This window comes from Fringilla coelebs, assembly GCF_963513975.1.
Source record: "Fringilla coelebs genome assembly, chromosome: 8".
Classification (NCBI taxonomy): Eukaryota; Metazoa; Chordata; class Aves; order Passeriformes; family Fringillidae; genus Fringilla; species Fringilla coelebs.
In genome coordinates, this window is record NC_140066.1 from 32,411,821 (window position 1) to 32,424,809 (window position 12,989).

The following is a 12,989-nucleotide window of genomic DNA, read 5'->3' on the forward strand; positions in this document are numbered from 1 at the left end:
CAACTCCCCTGAGGTCCTTTGAGGAGCCCAGTGCTGGATTAAAAAGCATAATTGAGGTGAAAAACGAATTGGCAGCAAGACGTTAATTAACGAGCCCTCTTCTGCGAGGACTGCGGTCTTTCAAGTAACCTCATCAGCGGTTACTGGCCTATGAGATTAGATTTGGGAGGGAGTGGTTCTCCAGAGCTGTTACTCTGATTGAAACCATTTTGAAGCTATCTTCAAGACAGTTATATGTGCAAACAGTGTCCCTAATCCCTTATCTGGGATTCAACCCCCGGATAAACAGCATTCCACAGCCATCAGCGGTCACTCCGCAAGCAATGCACGTTTCAAGCTGAAATTTTCTTGTGCCTTTCCAGGCTTAGAAAAATACTTTGTTCAAGAAAATTGGTTTAAAAAAAAAAATGCTGTTCAAGCACTTGCAAAATGCAGACATTGCCAGCAGAAGCAAGATCTACACAAGCACTGCTCTGCCTGCTCGGTGACACCTCACAGGCTTGGGGTTCAGTTCAGAGTGAGATGGAATAAAGCTGCCTTGTTCAACATATTCCAATAAAAGGTAAGAAATTATCTGCAGACAGTGGGCACGTTTAACTCCCACACTGTCAGCCTCAGCAGTGTGCACATGCAGGTTTTGTACTTCTTACTTAGGATTAACAATTAATACATGTTAAGCACAAGATGACCCAGCAAACCTCAGGTGGTTCATGTTTTTTTTCCAAAGGAACTCCTGAGGCAGCTGCCAACAATTATAAATGAGAAAATTTGACTAATGTCAAAACCAACTACAGTTACATCTTCTAACAGCTGATAATAATTTTCAGGCAATAAAGCACATTGATGTTTGTTTCTTCTAAGGACAGAAACATCATCAACCCCAGAACAGCAAGACATGCTTTGCAGTAAAAGCAAATGACTACTTGTTCCCTTAGAGCATGCAATGCTTAAAGATGCACGGAGCCGATTCCCAAGATATGGAAGACACTGCTTCTGTTCATGATCCCCTGGCATTGAAACTGGAATTTCCATGAAAGATTTGCATGATAGGTAAATGTGAATTGAAGTACACTGAACAGCTCAGGCATTTTAATGAGCCAGTACATAACTATGGCCAAATTAGTTCCAAACTTTGTAACGAACTGAATTTCATCCTCTTGACAAAGTTTACAATGATTTACAGGCTGATTTTCAGTTGTCTCATTGAAGTGCTAAGGAAATGCAGTTCCTTAGCATTTCTGATGATGTAAAAACATTTCAATTGAAGTGCAATAGCCACACACCCCACAACGTTTTTTGTTGTTGTTGCTGTTTGGTTTTTGGAGTTGCAAACACATGACAGAACAACTCACTGGCTTGAGACAACTGCATTCAAAAAAACCAAAATCATTGTAAAAGTCCTTTTATTTTTGAGACAGAAGCCGTGCTAATTCTGCAGCAACCAACAAGGGGAGGGGGGGGAAAAAAAGAGGAAAAACCACAGAAAGAGAGCAGTGTATACCTGGCAGAACTGTCAACCATGCAGTGTGAAAGGATATCCCAATAGAATTACCCGCCAAGCATGTATACTCCCCAGCATCCTCAAAAGTTACATTCCGTATATAGAGAACCTCAATCTCTTTGTCCGTGGTGTTAACACCGGCAGCCTAAAAAAAAACAAGAGGGAAGCAAGAGAAAAAGCTAGACACTGAGAGAATTTTTGTGGATAGGGAGATGGAGCCACAGGGCTTTGCACTCGGTAAAGGCAGAGGTGGAGAGATGCAAAGCTCCTTCCCCATCCACAATCCCTCATCCAAAAGGCGTTTACCAACAGGTCCCAGCTCACCTCAGAAAGTAATCAACACCCTTCACCAGACCTAAACTCACCACCTAAACATGCATGCAATCGAAAGACATGGAAAAATTCACCCACAAATCTTTTTTTTTTTTTTCCTTCTTCTTTTATGACAAGAGAAAGTTGAAAGAAAAACAAAGAGAAAACAAAGTAGGACAGAATGTGGGATCCTTCACGTGTAGAGACCTGCTTCAGAGGAAAGAATTTACCATAAAAGCATAGTCTAAAATGATAGAAAAGGGGTGAATTCTGCTCCAAAACACAACTTAGTGGCTGTCTTAGGTTGTATGATCCATGTGTCACTCACTGCACTGCACTTTTGAGTAGTAATTACTACTGTACATTGTTTAAATCTCAAATCTGGAAATATTTGATGGTTTGCCTAGAAACACAGTGGATAGTATCCCAATTCTTGCTCAAAAATCAGAGATCTTGTCTAGTTGTGGCTCTCGCAGATAGGACAGAAAATATTTCAAAGGCTTGAGAACCAGGAGATGAAAACAAAACATATTTTTCTACATCTTAAAGATTGAGGGGGGGAAAAAACTGTGCACATTTTGTGGTTTTCACTGGTCATCTTCCAGACTTGCCTGACATGTACACCAATTCAAGTAGCAGTGATTATCCAAACTCATACAAATCTTAGGTCTGGAACTTCCCAGCTGCCCCAAGATGGGCACATCAGGGCATCAGCATCAAGATCTCAGTGATGAAGGTTTAGAGAAATTAATGCTTGCTACTTTTGATCTCTGTTCCATTCAAAAATATTACTTTGAAGTACACAATCAGGCAATAAATACCTTTTTATTGGACAATTTGGAGGTAAATTTAGTTGTGGGCTGCAGTCACAGGGTTGCCTGTCTTTATTGTTACTGCTGAGTAAAACCCAGTTAGTAATGGGTGAGTAAGACCTGGAAAAATCCTCCCACCTGCACAGTCACAGTGACTAAACTGACTTGACTTGTGCTCCAGGGGGTTTTTATGTGAACAGGTCATATATATACACACCTATGTGTGTATATATAAATACACACTGCTAGGCTATAATTACATTATTCTAGGAGTACCCTCTGTGTGAACTGCAGAGTATGCAGGATTAGCAACAAAACTGTCCAACACACACAGACACAAAGACACCAAAGAGAGAATAAAGATCAGCAAACAGAAACCAAAGCAGTGCTTCTGGTACAGAGAATATTGTGGGAATTTTTCCATGGCTGCTGGTGCAACACCAGCTGCATCACCAAAGGAGGATTACACATATACCACCAAGGCCAGAGAGAATCCTACAAGCTGCCTGCAGTCTCCCAAAGCACCATTTTTTTCCAGCTTGCTTTAAAAAACATTGTTACCTTGTACACTTGGCAGAACAGAGAGCCAGGCAGACTGGTTGGCCTCCCCTATATAATTGGAGACCTTACAAATATATTCTCCAGCGTCCGCCTCTGTCACATTGTACAGTGTCAGCACCTCAGCATTGGAACTATTTATCCCCGAGTGCTAGAACAGACCAATAACACAGGAGAACAACGTCACTGCTGCCCAGAATGGACACCAATCTGTCTATGGTCCCACCACCAACACGTCACCAGAACATTCCAAATCAGCCTCTAAACATTGAAGGGTTTGGGGTTTTGTTATTGTGTTTTGCTTTTTCTCCTTTTGGTTGTTGTTGTTCGGTTTTCTCACATCCGCAGCATCACACGAGGAGTTAGAAAACAGCAGCGTGGGGGGAAAAGGAATCCACCTGGGCAGGTACTGCGTGGGACAAGCAGGTACAGAGCTGGCTGTCCTGCCTGTCAGAGTTTTGGCAATGCCACCCATCTTGGAAAGCTTCAGTTTCACTGGTCAGGCTGGTTCCAAACTGGCAGGAATGACAGTACCAATACACTGCTCCAAACCAGACATCTCTGCAGGCTCAGCATCCAGACAGCCCAGTCCTCCAGCAAGCTTTTGGCAGCAGCTGCCACGTTACTTTGAAATCAAGAGGCTGAAGAAGCATGAAAGAAATGGAGCAGATTGTCCCAGGTATGTTTTGGATGCTTTCTACCCATACAAACATGCCAATTATGTTCTTTAGAAGGATTTTCATTTTTTTCTGAGCAATTCATGCCTGTAACATTCAGGTATAAAGGACTTTCATGGAAGTAAAAAGGAGCAAAACAGTGTCTACAAGCTGCACAGCTAGCATTCAGACAAGCAAATATTTATCTAACTCATCATTTCACTTCTAACACAAACATCTCCACTTTCAAAAGAAGCTCAGAACTCGAAATCCTTGCATTTACACCACGCTCTAAAGAAGGCATCACTGCTGCCGGCATCTGCGAAGCCTCACCTTTAAAACCTGGAGATAAGGCAGCCCATCTGGCCCGTATTTACTGCCGTTCCTCTCCACGTGCTTTATCCACTGGATGTGGGGCTGGGCATCGCTGTAGACCTTGCAGACAAACTCCACATCCCCCCCGACCACGGCGGAGGCGTTGGCGGGGAGCCCCGCCTGCAGGATGGGCCGGTGCGGGGAGCGCTCTGCTCCAGCAGAGAGAGAGAGGGAGGGAGAGAGAGAAATAAAGATGCATAAATAAGCAGGGCTGCCAAGAAAACTGTAAGTGAACCCCAGCCAAAAAGCCCTGTAAGCCTGTTGGCTGACTCCTCCGAAATAACACCGCAGCCAAAGCCTGTAACAAAACCTGCAGTTCAAAGGAGATGGCTTGAGCGCTACACTTGTAATTTAAAGAATAGCCATTTGTGGGGAGGGGGGGGGAAAAACCGTGCTTAAACACTTTGCTCATTTTCCATGGTTTAACTCAGCCTTAATTAGGTAAAATATCTCCTTTTGGGTTTTTTTAAGCTACCGTAATTAAGGCACCTCTGAGTTCTAAAACGTCTTGACTCGACTAGACCACCACACATTAAGCAGAAATATTGTTGATTGATTTTGATTAATTAATTGATTATTGATTAAGAAGAAGTATTATTGACACACATTAAGAAGAAATATTATTGATTCATTTTGGATAATTATTGATTTAAAACATGTTAAAATAAACCAAAAGGAATTTCTCCAAAATAGCAGCAGAAGCCTCATTGTGCAGGATTCACATAGGAGGCACCTCAACTTCCTAAAATTCTCTAATCAATGGCACCAGCACCACTGCTCTCTGCTTCACCCAGACACAGCAGCAGAAACACTGCTTCATTCTTATTCTCACCAAGACACAGGCAAATACAGAGCTCTCTGGAAAACTGAAGTGTATTTAATGTGAGCCAATTCAGCTTCTAATCGATGCCCATGCATAAGCATTTCTCACACATTTTCAGGCGACCTCTCACGGGGAGCAGCTGAGGGAATTGGGGTTCTTAGCCTGGAGAAAAGGAGGTTCAGGAGGGACCTTCTCACTCTCTACAGCTCCCTGACAGGAGGTTTTAGCCAGGTGGGAGTCAGGCTCTTCTCACAGGTGACAGGTGACGAGCGGCAGGAGGAGAGGAAATGGCCTCAGGTCGTGCCAGGGGAGGTTTGGATAGGATATCAGGGAAAATTCCCTCACCAAAAGGGTTGCCCAGCTTTGGAACAGACTGCCCAGGGAGGCCATCTAAAAGCCATGTGTGTAGAGGTGACACCTGGGGATGTGGTTCAGTGGTGGCCTTGGCAGTGCTGGGTTAAAGGCTGGCCTCAATGATTTCAGAGGGCTTTTCCAACCTAAACGATTCCATGAATCAGAAGTGAAATGCTCACTGGCCATCCCCAGCCTCAGCTCCCCGTTCTCCCCTGCTCCAGGCATTCTTTCAAAGATAAGTAAAAAACAGCAGACCTAAATATTTATTTTTAGAGGCTATATACTGTAAAAGCTCTGACATTACAAGCCAAATCAGCTGAATTTCAAACCAAGCGTTCCTTCTTAAACATACTTGTCTCCAATAAATTGTTTCACAAGCAAACATTGTGAGTATAATAGCAAATAATGATGCCATTGAACAATGAGATCTTTTATACAGTCCAATATATTTGGCATGCAGCAAACATCTACTGGGAATTTATTCACTGAGGCTATGCTGGCAGCACACTACAAAGCAGCAGTCTTATTTTACTTGTGGCAAAAGTGCATTTGCATTGCAGTTACTAAATTATTCCATGGCTATGTGTGTCATTTTCAGAGATCTAGGAACAGTTTCATATTTTTTAATTTGTAAATTGCAGTAGAACATATAAATTATTATTTTACAGTTCTGGAGAGAACTTTTAGTTTCTCACCTTATACTAAATAAGCTCTAATTCCATCTCCCTCATTCCTTCATTTGGGTACAAAACCAGCAAGCAAAAATCTCTCTTTAATAGAAACCTTACACCATCTTCCAAAACTTATTACAGCTGCCTTTGGTATAAAATGAAACCTTAGAGAATGTTATTTAAAATGTTTTTTAGAAGTCAGTAGGCCTCATGTTTCATTTCTCCACATCAGGGTTTGATTTCCTTTGTGACCTTATTCTCTGCCCTTTAACAAACCAGAGAATGAGGCCTGAAACATCTTGGAAAAGTTCCTACTATGCCAGCATCCACACACGAGATGTGTTTAGTTTGTCCTGATAGCCATCAATGATTTAATCTTTTATTGATGACTGTCAAGCATTTCCTCTACCAAAAAAGAGGAGGCAAAGCAAAGGAGTAAAAGCAGAGTTCTCACACTCTTGGCCCCCAATTTCATTTGAAAAAATTAAAGTGTGTGCATAAGGATGAATATATATGTATGGCCATTTGTGAAATTTCTTCTTTAAAAGCAAATGTGTTCAAAATAAACTTTTGCTGCCCTCCCCCACATGGATCAGTGTTCACCAACTCCTCCACTTCAGCAGGGGGGAGCAGTCCTGTGCCCACACAGGCAAACAGCACAGGAGAACAAAACCATCACCATGCACATCCAGCAGGGCTCCGTGGCAAACCTGGGGTCCAAAGAGCCCACAAAATACACTCAGGATTGGGGAAAAGAGCTACAAAGAAACTTCCACTCATTACCAATGACCAAGCTTAATTTTGTACAGCATCTTTTCCTGGAGATACTCATTTCAGGATGCTATCCAAACACATCCTGGAGTGATCCTACTTCTCTGCAAACCCACACACATCTAGGGACTCTGTTAAGCACAGGTACTGTCAAAGTCATATCCATAAATCTCACATCACTATTCAGCATTTAAAATACAAGCTGTACATTTGTAAGCAGATATCATCACTCAAACAGCTAGCTGCACTAATATTAGATGGAAACAGTGTGTTCCTTTTTACTGAGCACCAGCAAAGGAGTCAAAGTTGCCTTTAAAAAATCTTAAAGGCTGCTGAAAGTGATATTATCATTACCTAATAATTATCATCAGGATCATCACTAAAACATTGTGACCATATACATCTCTAGTTATTTAAACAATGTTTTCATACAAAACAAGCTGGCAACAAATCTCATAGATCTGGAGCCTGATTTCACTCTTCCTCTTGTTCATTAATATTGAAGAAACACCTTGAGAAATAAATATATTCTGCCTGAACACTGACATTTCAGTGTTACAACCTCACTGATGACACAATTTGCTGTAAAATCAAGCCAAAGACATATGCTAGAATACAGAAAATCACCCCCAACATGCTCCATGCTGATTCCCACCATGAGGGACAGACACCAGCTTGCAGTTTACATACAAATCCAACATCATCCCCATCTGAGGAATTAGTTATCTACAAAACACAGAGTCAAAATGATGGCTCACATGAGATATATCAGATTCAAGGCCACAAGCACCTAAATTTTACACCACCATAAAAGTGCCCAGGGCTTGAGCATTTCTGCTCACTTATCTGTAGACAAACAGAGTTGCTATCTGAAGGGTTGACTGCCAAAGAGACCTTGCCCAAAAGGCTCAGAGGAAGCTGTCATTTAGCCTGTTAATGTTAAAACTTCAAAATACCTCCCTCCAAGAGATAAAACCACAAAGAATCCAGGAAAGCTGGAAAATTCCTAGTTAAAAAAATAAAAAAATTAAAAAAGCTGGCACAAAGGAAGGAGCTCCCCAGGAAGTTCCAAGCACTGCAGGAACCCCTAGAGATGGTGGGAGCCCTGTCCTGCCACTGGAAATGGCTGTTGGAGCCTACACACTTCACAAGGACTCCTGAGAACTGCTCCTTAGGGAATTTAAGCCCCTGAACAGAGGATTCCTACAGAAGGGGAATCTCTCGTCTCTTCCCCATCTCGGTTTTATTTCCCTTTTTTTTTTTTTTTTTTTTTTTTTTTTTTTTTTTTTTTTTGCTGGCTGGGAGAAAGGAGGGAGGAGAGAAAGAGGAGAGTGATGCAGCTGTAGGAGGTGAAGATGATGCTGGGGTGTGGAGGTGGAGCAGACACCAGCCCATCCCTCGCTGCAGCCCTGGAGCAGGATGGAGCAGCCCTGGGAAGGGAGGCTGCTCGCCAAGCACGAGGCAGAGGGGAGCTGCAGGGCAGGAATTGCTGCTGTCAGAGGCCACTGGAGAGGGATTGTGGCTGGGACAGTGGCACTGCTGCCACCAGAGAGCCTTGGCAGGGACAGCAGACAATAACCCCGGAAGGGGGGAGCTCCAGGACTTGGCCAGGCCAAGTCTCCTTAGCAACTTGGCTGTGCCAGGGGCTGGGAAGAGCTCTGGGAATTGTCTCTCCAAGCCTCCTTGTCACCCCAGCACAGATAGTTCAGGACCTTTCACAGGAGCTAAAAGCCAGAACCAAAGCCCATTGAAGTCAGGGGGAAAACTCACAGGGAGCTCAATGGGCTTTGCATAAGGCATCCGACTCATTGAGAAAAGGAAAATGAAAACTACTCTTATTTTCTGCCTTTGAATGTGCTTGTTTCCTCTCCTTGCAAATGTGTGATTCAAGTGTGGGCTAGAAAAATAGAAGCTTAATAGCAAATGCAAGACCAAGCATGAGTTCTGGGGACACTGGCGAGATCCTCAATTAAGGGGGGAAATGAGGGAGAAGAAAATTACCTAATTTTTAGCTAGGCACATTTATCAGAGCCTTCAATCACAGTTTTGAGATGTTACTGACTTCTAAGGACTCATCTTGATGGCTGCCACTGAGCAACTACAGAGGGATCCCTCAAATGATGCCTCTGAGCACCAGCTCTGGATCAATAGCCCCTGGGAGAGGTTCTGTGCATTCAGTCATCACTCAATGAGAAATGAAGTAGCTCCAGCTGTCACTGAAAGCACAGACCTGCCATACCCTCTTCTTGCCCTGGTCAGCACAGCACCCTCAGCTCCAGTTGCTTATTTTACCTGACTCCAAGCTTGGGAAACATTCAGCAGCAGCCTGGACCCTGTTTGGAGAAAACACTGTCCACTCCCAGCCACCTTCCATCAGGAGCTGCACCATCTGTTGCTTTGGAAGATGCTAATTATGCTGTAAATTATGGGCCTCAAAAGCATCCTCCAGCATTTCAGGCCAGACTGTAATCACAGCCTCTTGCACTGGCTTTGGCTTCACATTGTGAACTCACAAGATTGAGTTGCAAGCCTTAAATAAATTAACCACAGCTTTTTCATTGCAGGCTTGGACTGAAACATTCCTCCCCTGTGTTTCACCTTCACCAAGGAGCAGAACCTTCCCACCATTCCCACTGGAGTGCCAACCTTGGGCTCGGCCAAAGGTTTACTGCACGCCTAGCAAACAGCATCTGTGGGACACCCAGAGCCCTGTCCACAGTGTCACCCCTCTCTGGGACACCCAGAGTCCTCTCCAGCAGTGTCACCCATCTCTGGGACACCCAGAGCCCTGTCCAGCAGTGTCACCCATCTGTGGGACACCCAGAGCCCTGTCCACAGTGTCACCCATCTTTGGGACACCCAGAGCCCTGTCCAGCAGTGCCACCCCTCTCTGGGACACCCAGAGCCCTCTCCAGCAGTGTCACCCATCTGTGGGACACCCAGAGCCCTGTCCAGCAGTGTCACCCATCTGTGGGACACCCAGAGCCCTCTCCAGCAGTGTCACCCATCTCTGGGACACCCAGAGCCCTCTGCAGCAGTGTCACCCCTCTCTGGGTCACCCAGAGCCCTCTCCACAGTGTCACCCATCTCTGGGACACCCAGAGCCCTCTGCAGCAGTGTCACCCATCTCTGGGTCACCCAGAGCCCTCTCCTCATGCCCTCATCCAACCATACCCATGGGATTTCCAAAACTGCTCCATCTCAGGCAGACCTGCAGAAGAGCTTATGGATCAGACAGCACTACAGTACTCATGATATCACACCTTACAAATTTTGGCATCTTCTAACCAGCAGGTATTAGCCAACAAATGGCTCATGCCACTCCATGTTCCAGTAGAGCAGGGGTCTCCATGTGCAGCATTTCCTGCTGGCCCAACACTACCTAAAGAAATCCTTTTGGTGGCCAAAGCTCAAAGGGATCATTGCAACTGGAGGTCCAGCGAGCCTGGCGCAGTGACCTGGGGCCAACCTCCATCGCCATTATCTGAGCTCCCTTTGCCCTTTCATTTAGAAGCCCTTTACACAAATTTGAGGCACTTCTTGCTGCTTTGTGTCTCTCACTCTGGGCCCCACCACCCAGCTCTGCTCTGGTTTTTGGGCAGCAGCAGCAGTCAGCACAGAGAGAGACAGCAGGGACCCAGACTCCACATATCCCTGCTGTCACTGAATACTTTCACAAGAAGTTAAACATTTGAACATTTTAAAAGAATTTTAATGCTAAAGATTAAAGTTCTGTCACATATTTCAAAGCAGAGCCCATAGCAAAGCCTCTGCCACTCCACCCAACCTCCCTGAGACACTCAAGCCCTTCTACTCACCAAGGCCAGCCAAGTTAAAGGCAGTGCCTTTTAAAAATCTTTACAGAAGTTAAGCAGGTGTGTTCAAACTCTTTGTCCTTGGCTTCACCACCTTCACCTCTAATTTTAAGTAATGGCACTGTTTCCCAAGCAGGCAAAGCTCCCACTGATGTTACCCATCTGTCTCCTTGGATAGCTCTACAGCAGAGCTTCAGCTCTCTGTCCTAGCTGCATTTTAGCTAAAAATCCATCTCTGCACACATTTACACCTCTTCCTCACAGGGAAGCAAGATGAGGAAGAGACAGCAAGCAAGACTGACCTATTTCGCTTGATACAAAGCCCACCGATGTCAATGAAAACAGTACCAAAAATAAAAATCAGAATCAGAACTAGTTAAAAGCTGTCCTTTCAAATCACACATATATCTGAGGGTTAAAAGAGACAAGGACATCCAGCAAGCCTGAGGCTACAGCAGGAAACATGAATGCTCTTGTTTTAAAACATGAAATTATCAACAGGGTTTTAAGACCAGTTTGCCCTTAAAAGCAAAGCCCTATTGTCAGGCTGACAGCGTGGGCTTCATCAGCCCCAAGGAGCAGAAAAAATCAGAGCAGCAAGAGTTGTACAACACTAATCTTGGAGCTCCCTTGCAGTGTCCCTCACACAGTGCATGCATAAGCAAATGCTTCATACATGTCTGAACAAAGGGTGGAGAGGCCTCATTTTAGTGTGAAAAAATTATGGCAAACAGAACAATGAGAGGCTACAATTTTCATTGATATTCTTTTCAGGGTACCCTAAAAGAAAAAGGCTACAAGAGAATATGAAAAACAGCTTGTGACTTCTCACAGACAAGTGGTAAAATTTTATTGTTCTGGCTGTTCCCAGAGACTGCATTAATTTTTACACCCAGAGATATCATCCTTTGTACTGTGCACAGCTCCCAGCACTCAGCTGCTGTATAATAACCAGAGACAATGCTGGGTCCAGCATCACTGGAATGGGCTCTCCAGTAGGCTCTGCCAAAGGTTTGCTGCATGCCTGGCAACCAGCATCCCTCCCACTGGGATGATGTCCTCTCCCAGCTGCAGTGGCTTCAGCTCACCAGTGCACCCAGTGATGCCATAAAGCACACAGGGGGAGTTATTATTTCTGCTGGTATTGTGACCCAGCTACAGATTTCTCATCTGCCAAATTTCCTTGCCTGAAAACAGCTCTGCCTTTAAAGTAAAATGGAAAAGATTATGTAAAGCTTTAAAAGCACTCCTTGCATTTCTACACTTCTCCCCCCCTTTTCTTACACAGCACACTTGCTCTATTGAGCAATGCAGGTGTGAAATTATTGGAAGCACTGTGGAATTCACCCTTCCCCAGCTCCCTGCCAGACACAGCCAACCAGCAGCTGACTGTGCAGGTCTCAGGGCAGAAAAGAAGCTCTAGCAGCCAGAATTTCAGTGCTGGACAGTCCTGGCTCAGCCTCATGACATGTCTGGGTCAGCCCTCACCGAGTTCTTTGGGCTTCCCTTCCCTGGTGGTGAAGTTTGGAGGCATCCCTCCATCAGCAGCACATTCCCTTCTGCAACACACATCCACTGCTCTGAAAGCTGGGCCACATGCTGAAGACCCTGATTATACTTATTTGTCATTTTATTTCCAGTAATTTGGGTAAATCCAAGTAAATTTCACAAGATGCAGCAGCGTTCACAGGCTGGCCACGCTTGGACAATAACTTGGTGCTCCAGAACTACAAAGCTGATTTATTAACTTTCCACAGCTCTTGTCCTGGTCCTGGCTGGGGCAGGAAATTTTCTTCCCAGCACTGGTCCAGTGCCCTGTCTGGGTTAAGGATGAGAATCATGTTGAGAATGCACTGATGGTTTGGTGGTTGCTGAGCACTCTCACACTCAGTCAAGGACCTGTCAGCTCCTCCTGCTGCCCTGCCAGGGGGGATAAATAACTGGGGGACACAAGGAGCTGGGGAGGGGACACAAAAAAATATTCTAGACCAAATACTCAATGCATAAATTGTGGGGAAAGCAGGCCAGGAGCCACCCAGGAACTGGCTGAGCACTGGTCAGTCAGAGGTGAGCAACTGCTTTTCATTTGCATCACTTGACTTTCTTGAGTTTTATTTCTTTCTCTTTTCCTTATTTTCTTTTTCATTATTACCATTAAATTTAGATTATTAAACTGCTCTTATCTCAACCCACGAGTCCTCAGTTCTGCCCTTCTGCTTCTCTCCCCCATTCCATGGCAAGAGTTGTGTGAGGCTTGGCTGCCTGTTGGGGATAATCCACACCATTCCTGCACCCCCATTTTCCTGCCTTTCAGCAAAAATTGACAGTTTCCTAGGAAGCA

At 44.7% G+C, this 12,989-nt stretch overlaps 1 protein-coding gene across 2 annotated transcripts in view; it reads right to left on the reverse strand.

The window, feature by feature from the left end:
• Positions 1 to 12,989, reverse strand: part of FGFR2 (fibroblast growth factor receptor 2) — a 78,282-nt gene that overhangs the window by 24,261 nt on the left and 41,032 nt on the right. The window contains exons 6-7 of one of the 2 annotated variants that reach the window (XM_084209904.1): positions 4,173 to 4,363; positions 1,502 to 1,646 (exon numbers count right to left, since the gene is read on the reverse strand). In XM_084209904.1, coding sequence (XP_084066030.1) covers positions 1,502 to 1,646; positions 4,173 to 4,363 — 336 coding nt within the window. Of the gene's footprint in view, positions 1 to 1,501; positions 1,647 to 3,186; positions 3,335 to 4,172; positions 4,364 to 12,989 lie in introns of both variants that reach the window. The other variant, XM_084209903.1, reaches the window with a different exon arrangement.